General features: G+C 36.6%; 2 protein-coding genes across 2 annotated transcripts in view; both read left to right on the forward strand.

Annotated features, from left to right (window-relative positions):
* Positions 1-5,601, forward strand: part of NSL1 (NSL1 component of MIS12 kinetochore complex) — a 34,554-nt gene extending 28,953 nt beyond the window's left edge. The window contains exons 5-6 of the mRNA XM_058700861.1: positions 3,069-3,136; positions 4,664-5,601. Coding sequence (XP_058556844.1) covers positions 3,069-3,136; positions 4,664-4,945 — 350 coding nt within the window. The 3' untranslated portion in view covers positions 4,946-5,601. The remainder of the gene's footprint in view (positions 1-3,068; positions 3,137-4,663) is intronic.
* Positions 1-13,047, forward strand: part of ANGEL2 (angel homolog 2) — a 254,102-nt gene that overhangs the window by 223,024 nt on the left and 18,031 nt on the right. The gene's annotated exons all lie outside the window — the stretch shown is intronic.

Raw genomic sequence — 13,047 nt, forward strand, 5'->3', positions numbered from 1 at the left:
AATACTGCACTTCCTAATTTTCACCATTTCAACAGCCTATACTTTGTCTTGGTAGGTTATCCATACTCCATTATTTCTTCTTTTTTTTTTATCATATTCAAGTAATATAGACTTATTTCTTATAAAACACTAATTTTTCTTTTTTAAAAAAAAATTTTTTTTAACGTTAATTTATTTTTGAGACAGAGAGAGACAGAGCATGAACGGGGGAGGGGTAGAGAGTGAGACACAGAATCGGAAGCAGGCTCCAGGCTCTGAGCTGTCAGCACAGAGCCCGACGCGGGGCTCAAACTCACGGACCGTGAGATCGTGACCTGAGCTGAAGTCGGCCGCCCAACTGACTGAGCCACCCAGGCACCCCAAAACACTAATTTTTCTATTTCTGCTTATGATCTTTTGTTTTCTATGTAGAATGACTTCTAATATAAATTTTCTTAAATCCAAATTTACTCAGGATAACAGGTACAATTATTTGAGTACTTCATTATATCTGTTTTTCCTTTATATTTTTATTTATATGTACAGAAATACTATCTTTTTTTTTTTTTTAGAATAGTAAAGGGGACTTTACAAAATATGTTCTAAAGGGGGAAGTTGGGTCTCATAGGGTTGAGAAACTATTCTAAAAAAATCAGTGCAATGAAGTTTTCCAGTTATTCTACTATAACTGTTCAGGAGACTGTGGGAGTCTGTTGCAGGGGAATGCTCATTCAGGTAGAGGGTGGAATTTGTGGCAGGATCGTGGAAATGTGAGGCTGTGCAGGACAAGTTTAACCTTTTCAAAAACTGGCTTGTTTCTGTGTGTTTCTGTGTGTCGTCTTTCTTTTCTAACCGGTAAGTTCCTTGAGGGGCAGAGACCCTTTTTCCTTACTCTGAGTACCCAGTGCTGGGCCTAGTCCATGGAAAATACATAATAAATGTTGGAAGACTCAGCAACTCCCATACAGGTATGCAAGTTTGAGGGGGAGAGAATAAGTGAGAGCCTGGCTAGAAGCCAGACTGCCACAAGAGTCCCAAGGGATGGATCACTGATACACCATGCTCAGAAGAAAATTTAATAATTGCCTAAGTACTTTGGGGATATATCCCCTAAATATCCCCAAATCTTAAAAGACTTGAAATTAGCATATTATTCTAAGGCAAGGGTCCTTAGAATACAGGGAGATTATTAATTTGAATAGAAAAAAATAGATTGTTATTTTTACTAACCTCATACTGAAATTTAGCATTTCCTTCAGTGTTGAATGTAGATCATGGTGGTGGAATTAGCAGTACCTGTAACTTTTTGCTACTAAAAGCCACAGATATTTTCAATTTTAGTTATTGCAGATACCTCACAATATTGTTGATGCTCATTATTTTCGTATGATGGTAATTATTAGACCTGCCACTTGATCTTATTTAAATCATTAATAAAGAAGCACATGTATTACCTATCACAACGCTTCAATAGTTGTCTTTTAAATTTTATTGTAAAGCACTCTAAAATTCTAGAGTAAGCAAAAGCAATGAATAATGACAGAAACCAGATGAGTGGTGCTTCTTGTAGAGAAGGTTGGTTGGGAAAGGGGCACAAGGGAACTTTGTAGGGTGAAGGAAGTGCCCCATGTATGGTTTGCATATGTCAAAGGTGACTGAATGTTAAACTTGAGATCTACATTTTGCTGTATGTAAATTGTACCTCACTTAAAAAAACTAACACATTTAAAACTATTCTTAGAAAGGGTCTGTAGGCTTCATCCAAGTGCCAAAGAAATCTCTGGTAGCAAAACTGGTTAAGAACCCTTTTTCTGAGGCCATCCTGTTACCTTTGCCTTTGCCTTTCTTTGAGTACCCTCTTTCTTCCAGGTGCTTTTGCTATTCGTTTCCTTTTTTTTTTCTTTTTCCTAAATGTGGTCTACATTTTTCACCTAAGGAAAGTCAGAAAAGAAAATAGCAGCTATGAAAGAAATTTTTCTTGCTTGGCTTATCTGCCACTTTCTTGAAGCCAGTAAGGTTGTAGCTCTCCTAACATGGTTATATATTTGCTTAGATCTGAAGTAATTTCCAGTGAGAACTACTCTTCTAAAAACTAATTTGTAGATAATTTCAAAATGGAAGGATTTTTCTTATCCAGTTTTGCTTGGAGTTTAGTAGGATTTTTGTCCTTGTATATCATTGCATATGCAGTTCTGTTATGAAGTAGCCATGAACATTTATAACAAAGATTGGAAGAAAATAAAATGTATTAGGAATCAGTAAAGCACCAAGGAATTAGGAAAGAACAGATGAACATAAGGGAAGGGAAGGGAAGTAAAAATAATATAAAAACAAGGAGAGGGACAAAACATAAGAGTCTCTTAAATACAGAGAACAAACTGAGGGTTGCTGGAGGAGTTGTGGGTGGGGGGATGGGCTAAATGAGTAAGGAGCATTAAGGAAGACACTTTTTGGTATAAGCACTGGTGTTATTCATAGGGGATGAATCGCTGCAATCTACTCCTGAAATCATTATTGTACTATATGCTAACTAACTTGGATATTAATAAAAAATAAATAAATAAAATTAAAAAAATAAATAAACATTAAAAATTTTAAATTAATATTATTGACAATCTATTCCAGATTTTTTTCCAGAAATTCCATCTAGTATCCTCAATACAATGTGATTGTTTATTCCAAATTCAAATGTGTTTTTCGTGTATAAAATTCAGAGTAATAAATATCAAATATTAGCCTATATTTACTTTAAAATGGGATGATAGTGCTTGAAGATGTTAAATACAGTGGTAGATCACATATATCTTAGGCTATTAGGGGCACATAGTGTTAGGACTACTCCTAATAGAACTCTTGTTGCCTATCATACCTATTAGTTTTACTCTACGGTTCTAACATTTCCATAGTCTTTTTATTTATCTAGATAAATTTAATGGGACACTTGTTGTAATAGATTACAAAGTATGCTAAGAAAGATTGAGCTAAGGTGGGTAGTCTTAACGGATTTTTGTCCAAATAGCATCTGTGTATCTTTTATGACTTGGTATTAGATAAAGAACGTAAAATACTGTTTGGTGGTTTCTTTGCAGCCTCTCGTGTGGAAAATTTGAAATGCAGAGGAGAAACAATAGCTAAAGAGATCAGTGAAACCATGAAGGTAAAAGCTACATGCTAAACAGTTATAAAATGAATGAAATGTGTAGCTAGGTGTTTGTTTTCAACATCTATGTGTATTTTAGTCTATTGTAACAGGAATTCTCAGTAGTCTTTTAAGTAGATCTTTAATGAATTTATGAAGTGACAATAACATTCAGAATAACTACCATTTAATAGGAAGTATATGCCAATATATCTGACTTCTTTGAAGATTGGTTATATTTTTTAATTCTGAGATTTAGCAGTCTATCAGACGGTTTTGGATAATAATACCACCTAACACGTAGTGAGCATTTATGGGTCAGACACCATCTAACTGCTTTACATATATTATCTTAATCCTTAAAATAACACTATGAGATAGGTACTGCTAATTTCTGTGTTTTATAGTTGAGAAACTGCGGCTCAGAGAGGCTCTAGATTGCCCAAGTAAATGAGTCAGGATTTACACCCTGGATATTTGGCTCCCGAGCCTTTACTTCTTTTTTTTTTTTTTTTTTTTTTTTTAAGTTTAATTATTTAGTTTGACAGAGACAGAGAGAGAGAGAGAGAGAGAGATCATGCGTGTGCACATTGGGGAGGGGTGGAGAGAGAGGAAGAGAAAATCCCAAGAAGGCTCCTCGCTGTCAGTGCAGAGCCCTGTGTGGGGGCTCAATCTCATGAGCTGTGAGATCATGACCTGCGCTGAAATCAAGAGTCAGACGCTTAACCAACTCAGCCACCCAGGAGCCCCAGTATACTCTTAATCACTGTATTATGTATGCTGCGTATTCAATTTGGAGTCTTAGTATTATAATAAAATTGTTTATCTTCTCGACATTTATTTTATGCAAACAAGAAAACATTTAGATTTCTAGTATATGAAAATTATTTTTAAAAAACTCCTGAATCTTCCTTGTTCTGATAATTTTCTATGACATTCTTTTGTGGTTTGTATTGATTCCATGATTTTCTGGTGCTCATGCTTTTCCCATTGCATGTTTTTATCAGGAGTTAGCAAACTAGTGAGCCAGGCAAGAACCCAGCCTGCACTTGTTTTTGTAAATAAAACTTCATGTCACAGCTCTGCCTATCCATTTACTTATTGTCTGTGGCTTCTTTACATTACAATGGCAGAGTTGAGTAATTGTGACAGGGATGTGAGGCCCTTTACAGGAAAAATGTACTGATCCCTGCCTGGTCTTGATGATCGGGATTTCCAAAATACTTACTATCCTAAAATATGGAATCTCAGACATCAAATCCTTGGCCCTGAAATTCTGTTAACTTCCTATTGCCAAAGTTTTGTTTTATTTTATTACCAGACATTGTAGGAATAGAATATATCTTTTTAGTTTTAGTTTTTGGTTAAAATCTCTCAGCATTTAAAATTGGTATTTTAAGGTAAAAGCAAATATCCATGACCCAAATAATTTGGTCTTAGAAAAGCCTTGACCTAAAGAATTAAAATCTCGAGTGTTGTGTCTGTTTCTCTGTGGTTGTGTTTCAAACTGAGATTAATGTTAAGTATTACTGTTGTTTGTTTAAGTCCTTGCCTGCATTAATTGAACAAGGAAATGGATTTTCCCAAGTTTTAAAGATGCAGCCTATTATCCAGCTCCAGAGAGTCCACCAAGAAGTCTTTTCCTCTTGTTACAAGCAACCAGATGTTAAACCCGAGAGCTTTATTACACAAATAGAAACCACACCAACAGAGACTTCTACCAGGAAAGCCACTGATGTGGTACTGAAAAGAAGGCAAACTAAAGACTGTCCCCAGAGAAAATGGTATCCGTTGCGGCCAAAGAGAATTAATCTTGACACCTCTTGACAGCTCTTTTTGTTTATCTTGGGAGTTGAAATTTGGCACTATCAACATTTAGATTACAGCCTAATGCCTAGACAGGGCTTCCTTTAAAAAGACAAATAACTCTTTAACTAGTGATTCCTTTATACAAATATAGTAGCTCTATGCTGACATAGAATGTAATCATTGTGTTTCCTTATCATTTTGTCTTTAGTGATGAAAAGCATATTTTTTGAATATTGGCACAAAGAGATCAGTGGGTATTAAGAGTGCAAACTTTTACTGTCCTTAAATGTAATCAACTCTCGGCTACCTTACAGCTTTTGTGGAATAACACGAGTAACACATTCTATTAGATTTCTGGTGTACATCTTTCTCTAAAAAATGTAATAGGTATCTTTATTTAAATGCTAAAAGTAATCCTCTGTTCTGATTAGGAGCCAGGAGCAGATGCATTTGGGTTTTGTTTTTGTTTTTGTTCTTTTTCAATGCAGTTTTGACTTATCACATTGATATGCAGATGAGAAGACTGGCTTTGACTTTGTTACTCCAAGTTCAGCTAATTTGGATTTGTGGTGTTATTTTTAGGATTTTTGTGTTTTTGTTTTGTTTTGTAAGACAAAGAAGACTTATTTATATAAGACTTTCTGTTAGAAATAAAAATTGGCATGGAGCCAGTATTTCTTGTTCACACTTCTGTTCTCCACAAGCCTTTCAACTTTTAAATATTATTTGACTTAGGACTAGTAGTTTCTTTTTAGGGTTTTTCATTATTTCCACATGATTGCAGTTCAAAAATATATATCGCATTAATACATTAACAAACTCTCATTGCGGAACAAAAACAGATGTAGTCATACTGAACTATTTTACATTTAAGGATGCTTATTTATCAAGGATATAATTATTGGTAGAAGTCTGAGAAAGCTATGTTGCCTATACTTCTAACATTTCACTACAGTTTCTTATAGCTCTTACTGTACCTCTTTGTCACAGTAACACAATGCAGACAGGGCCATCTAGCTTTTCTCCTTTTGATGACTGTACGACTTCATTCATTGCAGAGGAATTGACTAATCATGAGGTTGGAAAATCTGTACTTCCCTTGTTTATTATGACTTAATCATAAATGTCTAAATGTGACAGAAAACCTGTCTCATTGAAGAAAATTTATAAAGCCACTGTATTTTAATGTTACAATTTGATATCTGTATATTTGTAACAGCAGTGCGTTTTTTATTAAAATAATGTACAAAGAACTGAAATCTTAAAACTATGTATTTTTTAATTATCTCAGGCATCTTGAGCTCAGCTTTAGTTGAATGGTAAATAAGCATCCTGCATTTCTCAACATACTAAATTTCACTTTAAAGTCGTTATGAGGCTACCGGAGCACCTGGGTGGTTCAGCCGGTTAAGTGTCCGACTTCAGCTCAGGTCACGGTTTCGCAGTTCGTGAGTTCGAACCCCATATTGGGCTCTGTGCTGACAGCTCAGAGCCTGGAGCCTGCTTTGGATTCTGTGTCTCCCTCTCTCCCTGTCCTTCTCCTGCTGGCACCCTGTCTCTGTGTCTCTCTCAAAAATAAACATTAAAAATTAAAAAAAAAAATTAAATTGTTGTGAGGCTACAGAATATTGCTATTCTAATATAGTGCTAAGTTTTTTATGGCATAAAATTCTGTATGAGGTGTTTGACTTCAATAGCCTATAAACAGTTGTTAATTTTCCTGGATAATTGCATTGATGATTATATAAGAAAATGTCTTCCTTTTTTTAAGATGTCTATTTACTTACTTTTGAGAGAGAGAGAGACTGCATGAGTGGGGAGGGGCAGAGAGAGAGGGAGACAGAGAATTCGAAGCAGGCTTGAGGCTCTGAGCTGTCAGTGCAAAGCCTGATGTGTTGCTTGAACTCACAAACCATAAGATCATGACCTGAGACAAAGTCGGATGCTTCACCAAGTGAGCCACCCACATGCCCCTAAGAAAATGTCTTCCTTTTTTAAGAGATACATATTGAGATACATAGAATTTAATGACTTCGTGTCTTGGATTTTCTCAGAAATATGTCAGCAAAGAAAAAAAGAGTAGATTAAGTAAATGTGGCAAAAATCTTAATAATAGTGGATCTGTATAATGTATCCATTCCTCTACTCTTTTGTTTTAATTTTTTTTAACGTTAATTTATTTTTGGGACAATGTGAGAGACAGAGTGTAAGCAGCAGAGGGGCAGACAGGGGGAGACGCAGAATCTGAAGCAGGCTCCAGGCTCTGAGCTGTCAGCCCAGAGCCGGACGCGAGGCTCGAACTCACGAACCGTGAGATCATGACCTAAGCTGACGCTTAACTGACTGGGCCACTCAGGCGCCCCATTCCTCTACTCTTATGTCTGTTTGGAAATTTTTATAATTAAAAAAAAAAAAAAAGTTTGTTATACCTTAAAGGTCCCAGACAGCTGAAACTTGAAATCCCTCAGAGAGCCCACAGTTCCACTCCACAGTTATAGGAGAGTTCCGAATTAAAGACCACTGGACAAGACAGTATGTTGCCATTTTTAACTAGGATAAGCATGGCTGATACAAGTAAAAGTATTGGTTAAGTATACATTTCTAAGAGAGATTAGAAGTATTTTCTTCTAAGAAGAGAGATTGAATTCCTGCATAAAGAATGAATTCGCTAAGATGATGAAAAGGAAGAAAATCTATAGTTGTAGGCAGTATTGAAGGAAAACAAAATCAAACATCAGCCTCCTTGTGGTATAAAGAAGGCTGGGTTGCATGGAGTCTTAAAATTTCCTTTAAACAAAAAACAAAAACAAAAGTACAACACAAGAAGGTCAAATCCAGTTCCAAAGGAGAGAAAACACATTAAAGCAGCTGGCTTCTGGAAAAAGTGAAGGAAAATCTATCTGTTTTCCATACTTCAGCCATTACAAACTATATTAGTGTACTTGAACTGCTGTAACAAAATATCAGACTGGGTGGCTTCAACAACAGAAATTCAATTTCACATACCATATTAATTTCTTACCATTGGAATGGTAAGACTTGGAAGTTCCAGAATACTAGCAGTTTGGCTCATGTATCTTAGACGATCCTGTAGAGAAATTGAACAGCCTATACAGATAGTGGTATTTGGAGATCCCAAACCACATGTCCAACTGGCCACTCCAGTCACCCTACTGTAGTGCCATTTAGTGCCTAAGTCCCACTTACCTAGAACTTCCAGAAGCATTTTTGTATTTCACTTTCAAAAGTGGACATAATAAAAAACTGGAAGCAACCCAAATATCCATCAGTAGTAGAATGAAAAAATAAATTATAGCATATACTTATAATGAAACCCAACACAATTTTTTTAATGAATTACTGATATACACACAACATGGATGAATCTCAAAGACATTATGTTGCATAAAAGAAGCCAGGCACAGAAGAGTGCATACGGTGTATGAAATCAGAATAGGCAAAACTAATCTATGGTGGTTATCCATGGGGAGAGGGGAGATATTAATTGGGAATAACCACCAGGAATTCTTTTAGGTGAAGGAAATGTCCCAGATCTTGATCTGAGTGTTGTTCACATGGCTGTATACATATGTGTAACTATTTAGCTATACACTTATTTACGCATTTTATGTAAGTTTTAAAAAATAATAAATATACAAATTGAGATTCACCAGACATTTGAGGAAAGTCTAAATGCAGAGACCAAAGACTGAGTCCCATAAAAGCAGTAATCTTTGTTCTGATGTATCCCAAGCACCTGGAAAAGTACCTGGCATATGATAGTTTCTCAATGCATATTGATTAACTGAATGAATGAAAACAAGAACACAAAAACAAAGAGAAAATAGGACCTCAGAAAAGCCAGAGATAAATACAAAACAAAGTTCCAGAATAATTACTATCCTCCCAGAGATAACAAGATATTCCATTCATTAAAAAAAAAAAAAAAAAAAAAAGTTCTCGATATTCCATTCATTTAAAAAAAAATTCTTGAAAATTAAAGGTGTAAAAGTTGAAAGAATTTCGGTATGAAGGCTGGAAGATAATAATGAAATTTTCCCAAAAGTAGAACCAGATTAAGAGATGACAATTTAGAAAAAATAAGAGTAAAGAGAATAAATTCAGAGGGTCCAATATCTAATTGATACCCTTTTCAAAAAAGTGCAGAAAAAAATCCAGGAGTCAAAATTCTTAAACATAATGCAGTTACCATATGACCCAGCAATTCAACTCTAAGTTCTAAACCTCAAAGAATTGAAGACATGTCTACACAATAATTTGTACATGAATGTTTGTAGCAGCAACTCAAATGTCTATCAACTGATAAGTTAATAAAATATGGTATATCCAATTGATGGGATATTATTTGGCAATAAGTACGGTACATATTAACAATGTGGATGAAACTTGAAAGCATGCTAAGTGACAGAAGTCACTCACAAAAGACTTTTGTGCAATTCCACTTACATGAAACCTCTAGAATTGGCAAATCTATAGGAACAGAAAATTGATTAGTGGTTGCCTAGGGATGGAGGAAGGGAGAGGTTAGGAGGAATGGGGAGTGTATAAGGTTTCTCTTGGGAGTGATGAAAATGCTCTAAAATTGACATGAGCAGGGGCACCTGGGTGGCTCAGTTGGTTAAGTGTCTGACTTCGACTCAGGTCATGATCTCATGGTCCATGGATTCAAGCCCCGCATTGGGCTCTGTGCAGACAGCTTGGAGCCTAGAGCCTACTTTGGATTCTGTGTCTCCCTCTCTCTCTGCCCCTCCCCTGTTCACACTCTGTTTCTCTCTCAAAAATAAATAAACATTAAAAAAAACATTGATGTTGGTGGTGGTTGATTGGTGAATATACTAAAACCCATTGAACTGTACCTTTAAATGAGTGAATTAATATGGTATGTGAAATATATCTCAATTTAACAAGAGTAAAGAAATAGAAATAATATAAGACACTAGCCCCAGATGGATTCCAAAATTCCGAAAGGAAAAGGCCCCACTGAGTATTCAGCACAAGGAATGAAAAAAAGACAAGAAACAAAAAACCAAAATCACCCATACCAAGGCCCATCACTGAGAAACGTTAGATAAAGAGAAGTTCCTAAAAGCTTCCAGTAGAGGGAAAAGATCATAAAGAAAGAGACATTGGCATGGCATCAAACTACTAAACACTAATTTTTAATCTAGAAGTCTCTGGAGCAATATAACCTGGAAACTCTCAGTATGAATGATTTGCAACCTAGCAATCTATACCTAGCCAAACTATCAATCAAGTGAGAGGTTAACCTAAAGCCATTCTCAAACATGCAAAATCTAAATAAGTATATATTTTAAAAATATATTTTTGGGGGCACCTGGGTGGCTCAGTTAAGTGTCCAACTCTTGATTTCAGCTCAGGTCATGATCTCAGGGTCATGAGACTGAGCCCCAAGTTGGGCTCTGCACTGGAGCCTGCTTGAGATTCTCTTTCTGTCTCTGCCCCTCCCCCTTTTTCTAATATTTTATATATATACATATATATATATATACGTGTGTGTATATATATATATGTGTATATATATATATACATATATATGTGTGTGTGCATATATACATATATATATGTGTGTGATATATATATATATATGTCATAATATATATATATTGTATCATAATATATATATATATATATATATATATCACACACACATATATATATATTTAACCCCAAAAACATGCTGTTTGAGACACTGCTAGTGAATGTGCTCCGCTACATAGGGTAAACAAAAAAGCAGCAACCATGGGGTCTAGCAAAGAGGCTACAAGATGGAGAGTGGCAAGCTCAAGTCCACAGGACACTTCAGCAAATCTGGAGAAGAGTCCAGTCAGACCAGGTTGGAATATGAATATGTAGGACTAGAGAAGAGGTATTTTCAGGAAGAGGGAATATAACTGACAAAACGAGTGATGGTTTACCTGGAAAATTGTATAAAGAAAATATTGTGTGGTATTCAGATGTTCATAGAAAGAAAAAAATCAGGCAATTATTCATTATAGTAAAAGCAGAATATTGTACAAGAAAAGAAATGTAGTCATAGTCACAAATGGGCCTCACAGTGACCCGTGTTTATATAGACAATAATGAACACCTCAAATCTGAATTCAATAAAAAATTGGAAGAGTTCTATTAGGATCAAAGGATTGGGAATTAGTAGAGGAAGGACACTGGGCAGTCAGGGCAGATAGTGGTCAACGCACTGGAGCAGCTAGGGTGACAGGGACTGGGCACAGAGGGAGCTTCAATGCCAGCCAATATAGAAGTTCATTTTGTAGAATTGAAACAACTCATTTGGTTGTAACTGTGTCACCTGAATATCAGCCATGAAATGGGAATGCTGGGGAGTGAAATCTTCACCACAATGAAAAGTCAGTGCATGATCTCTGAAATAGCTGAATCAAAAGACAGCATAATGTGGATATTATTCAAGTAAATACCAGAAAAAAGAAAAAAAAAAAAAAACAGCTAAGAGAGTGGAAAGTGAATGAACCCAGGTGGGTGAAGCAGGCCAAGGGACTGGTGTTTTTTGCTTATAAGCCTTATAGATTTGATTCTTTATGTGCATGTAATACTTGCATAAAAATAAATTTGATTTTTAAGTGATTTAAAAACTCACACAGTATGCAAGTGAATATGAATAATCTTTGGCTCTATCTTCCATTCTTCCTATCATTAAGAATTAAGAGACAAATTACACCCCAGGGGCTTTTACAGGGTTTCAGTTCCATTATCTCAGTATATTTCAGATAAGACTTGTAGATTTTGTTTTTAGCTGAGGGTTTTAGTTTTGGTTTCTTTGGAGGGTTGGGTTTTTTTCTGACCTATTGTTTTGCAAATAGATTCCATTATCAAGCCTCTACATACCAAAATGATGAAAAAGTATCTTTCTAGAGAACCACTGGAGACGTTGGTGAGATTTTATGAAAGGATTTGGGGAAGCTAATGTTCTATTCCTTTGAAACTTCAGAGCTCAAGAGTCCTCCCATAATTCATTGCTTGTACCCTGTGGGCTTTTCACTAATATTGGTTGAATGAATGAATGATTTCATACTGCAAGTTTCTGACTTGTCAGTTCCCCCTAGATCACAATCTCACACGTTAATGACTTGGCATTCATGTTCATATTCATTATTAATTGAGGTTAGGAGATGGGCTAACTACCACGAGAGGAGGGGAGTGGAGACATGGAAGGGGGTGGGGTCTAAGGGATCTAAGGGACTGGCAAACTTGCCTGAATGAGAGCTCTAGAGTCTCCTGGCTACTGAAGGTGACGTCTAAACCCCATATCCCTGAGGATGTCAGAGCAGAAGGTGGCATTCACACCCCTCGGATTAACTCCATGGTGCTAGCGGATATATTTTCCCTCCAGCCCTCCTTTCTTTTGGTTGTATTCCTTTGACTTCTGTGTGGCCTGGCATAGCCAGATAAGACAGCCTGACCCCTCAGGGTCCCCTGGTCTGGCTAATCCCCATGTCTGTGAAGGATCAGTCTGTATTTTCACGCCTCATTCAGAGAATGGCTCCCATGCCTTTGGGTTCCTACCTAGTCGCAGATTTTAAGGCCTCCCTTGCTGCCCACATGTGTGGCTCTGTGGCCCATTCCTGCCATGATGGCCCTGGAGCTCTCCGTCCATTTCTGTTCCTGGTGCTACCTTGATGGGAATCCTCTCCGTGCCCCTCCTCACCAGTTGGTAAGTATACAAAACTTGAGCATTTCACTTTTTTTGTTCCTTCAAACTCTTCTGAGGTTTGGTTTCCCCATGAAGCAGCCAGTGGTTACCTTCCCTCTCAGAGTCCTTGCTGGCTGCATCACCCAACTGCCTCTCTGTCCTCCCCTGCCCTTGGCTGCATCGTTGGTTTGGTGACTTTTTCCTGGGTTAGAGCTTCCTTGCCCCTTTGTTCCTGCATTTCAACCTCCTTTTCTTTTGAGTCATTTTGCAGCTCAGCATCTCCCGGGATAGTAGGTAGAAAAAGGAGAAGAAGGATGCATTGATCTGTGTATCTTGCTTCATTTCTCTCCCTGATTAAAAAGGAAAAAAAAAATGGTGGGCAAAAGGTTAAAATAAATGTGGGTATGAACTT

Source organism: Neofelis nebulosa, chromosome 15 (genome assembly GCF_028018385.1).
Source record: "Neofelis nebulosa isolate mNeoNeb1 chromosome 15, mNeoNeb1.pri, whole genome shotgun sequence".
Taxonomy (NCBI): Eukaryota; Metazoa; Chordata; class Mammalia; order Carnivora; family Felidae; genus Neofelis; species Neofelis nebulosa.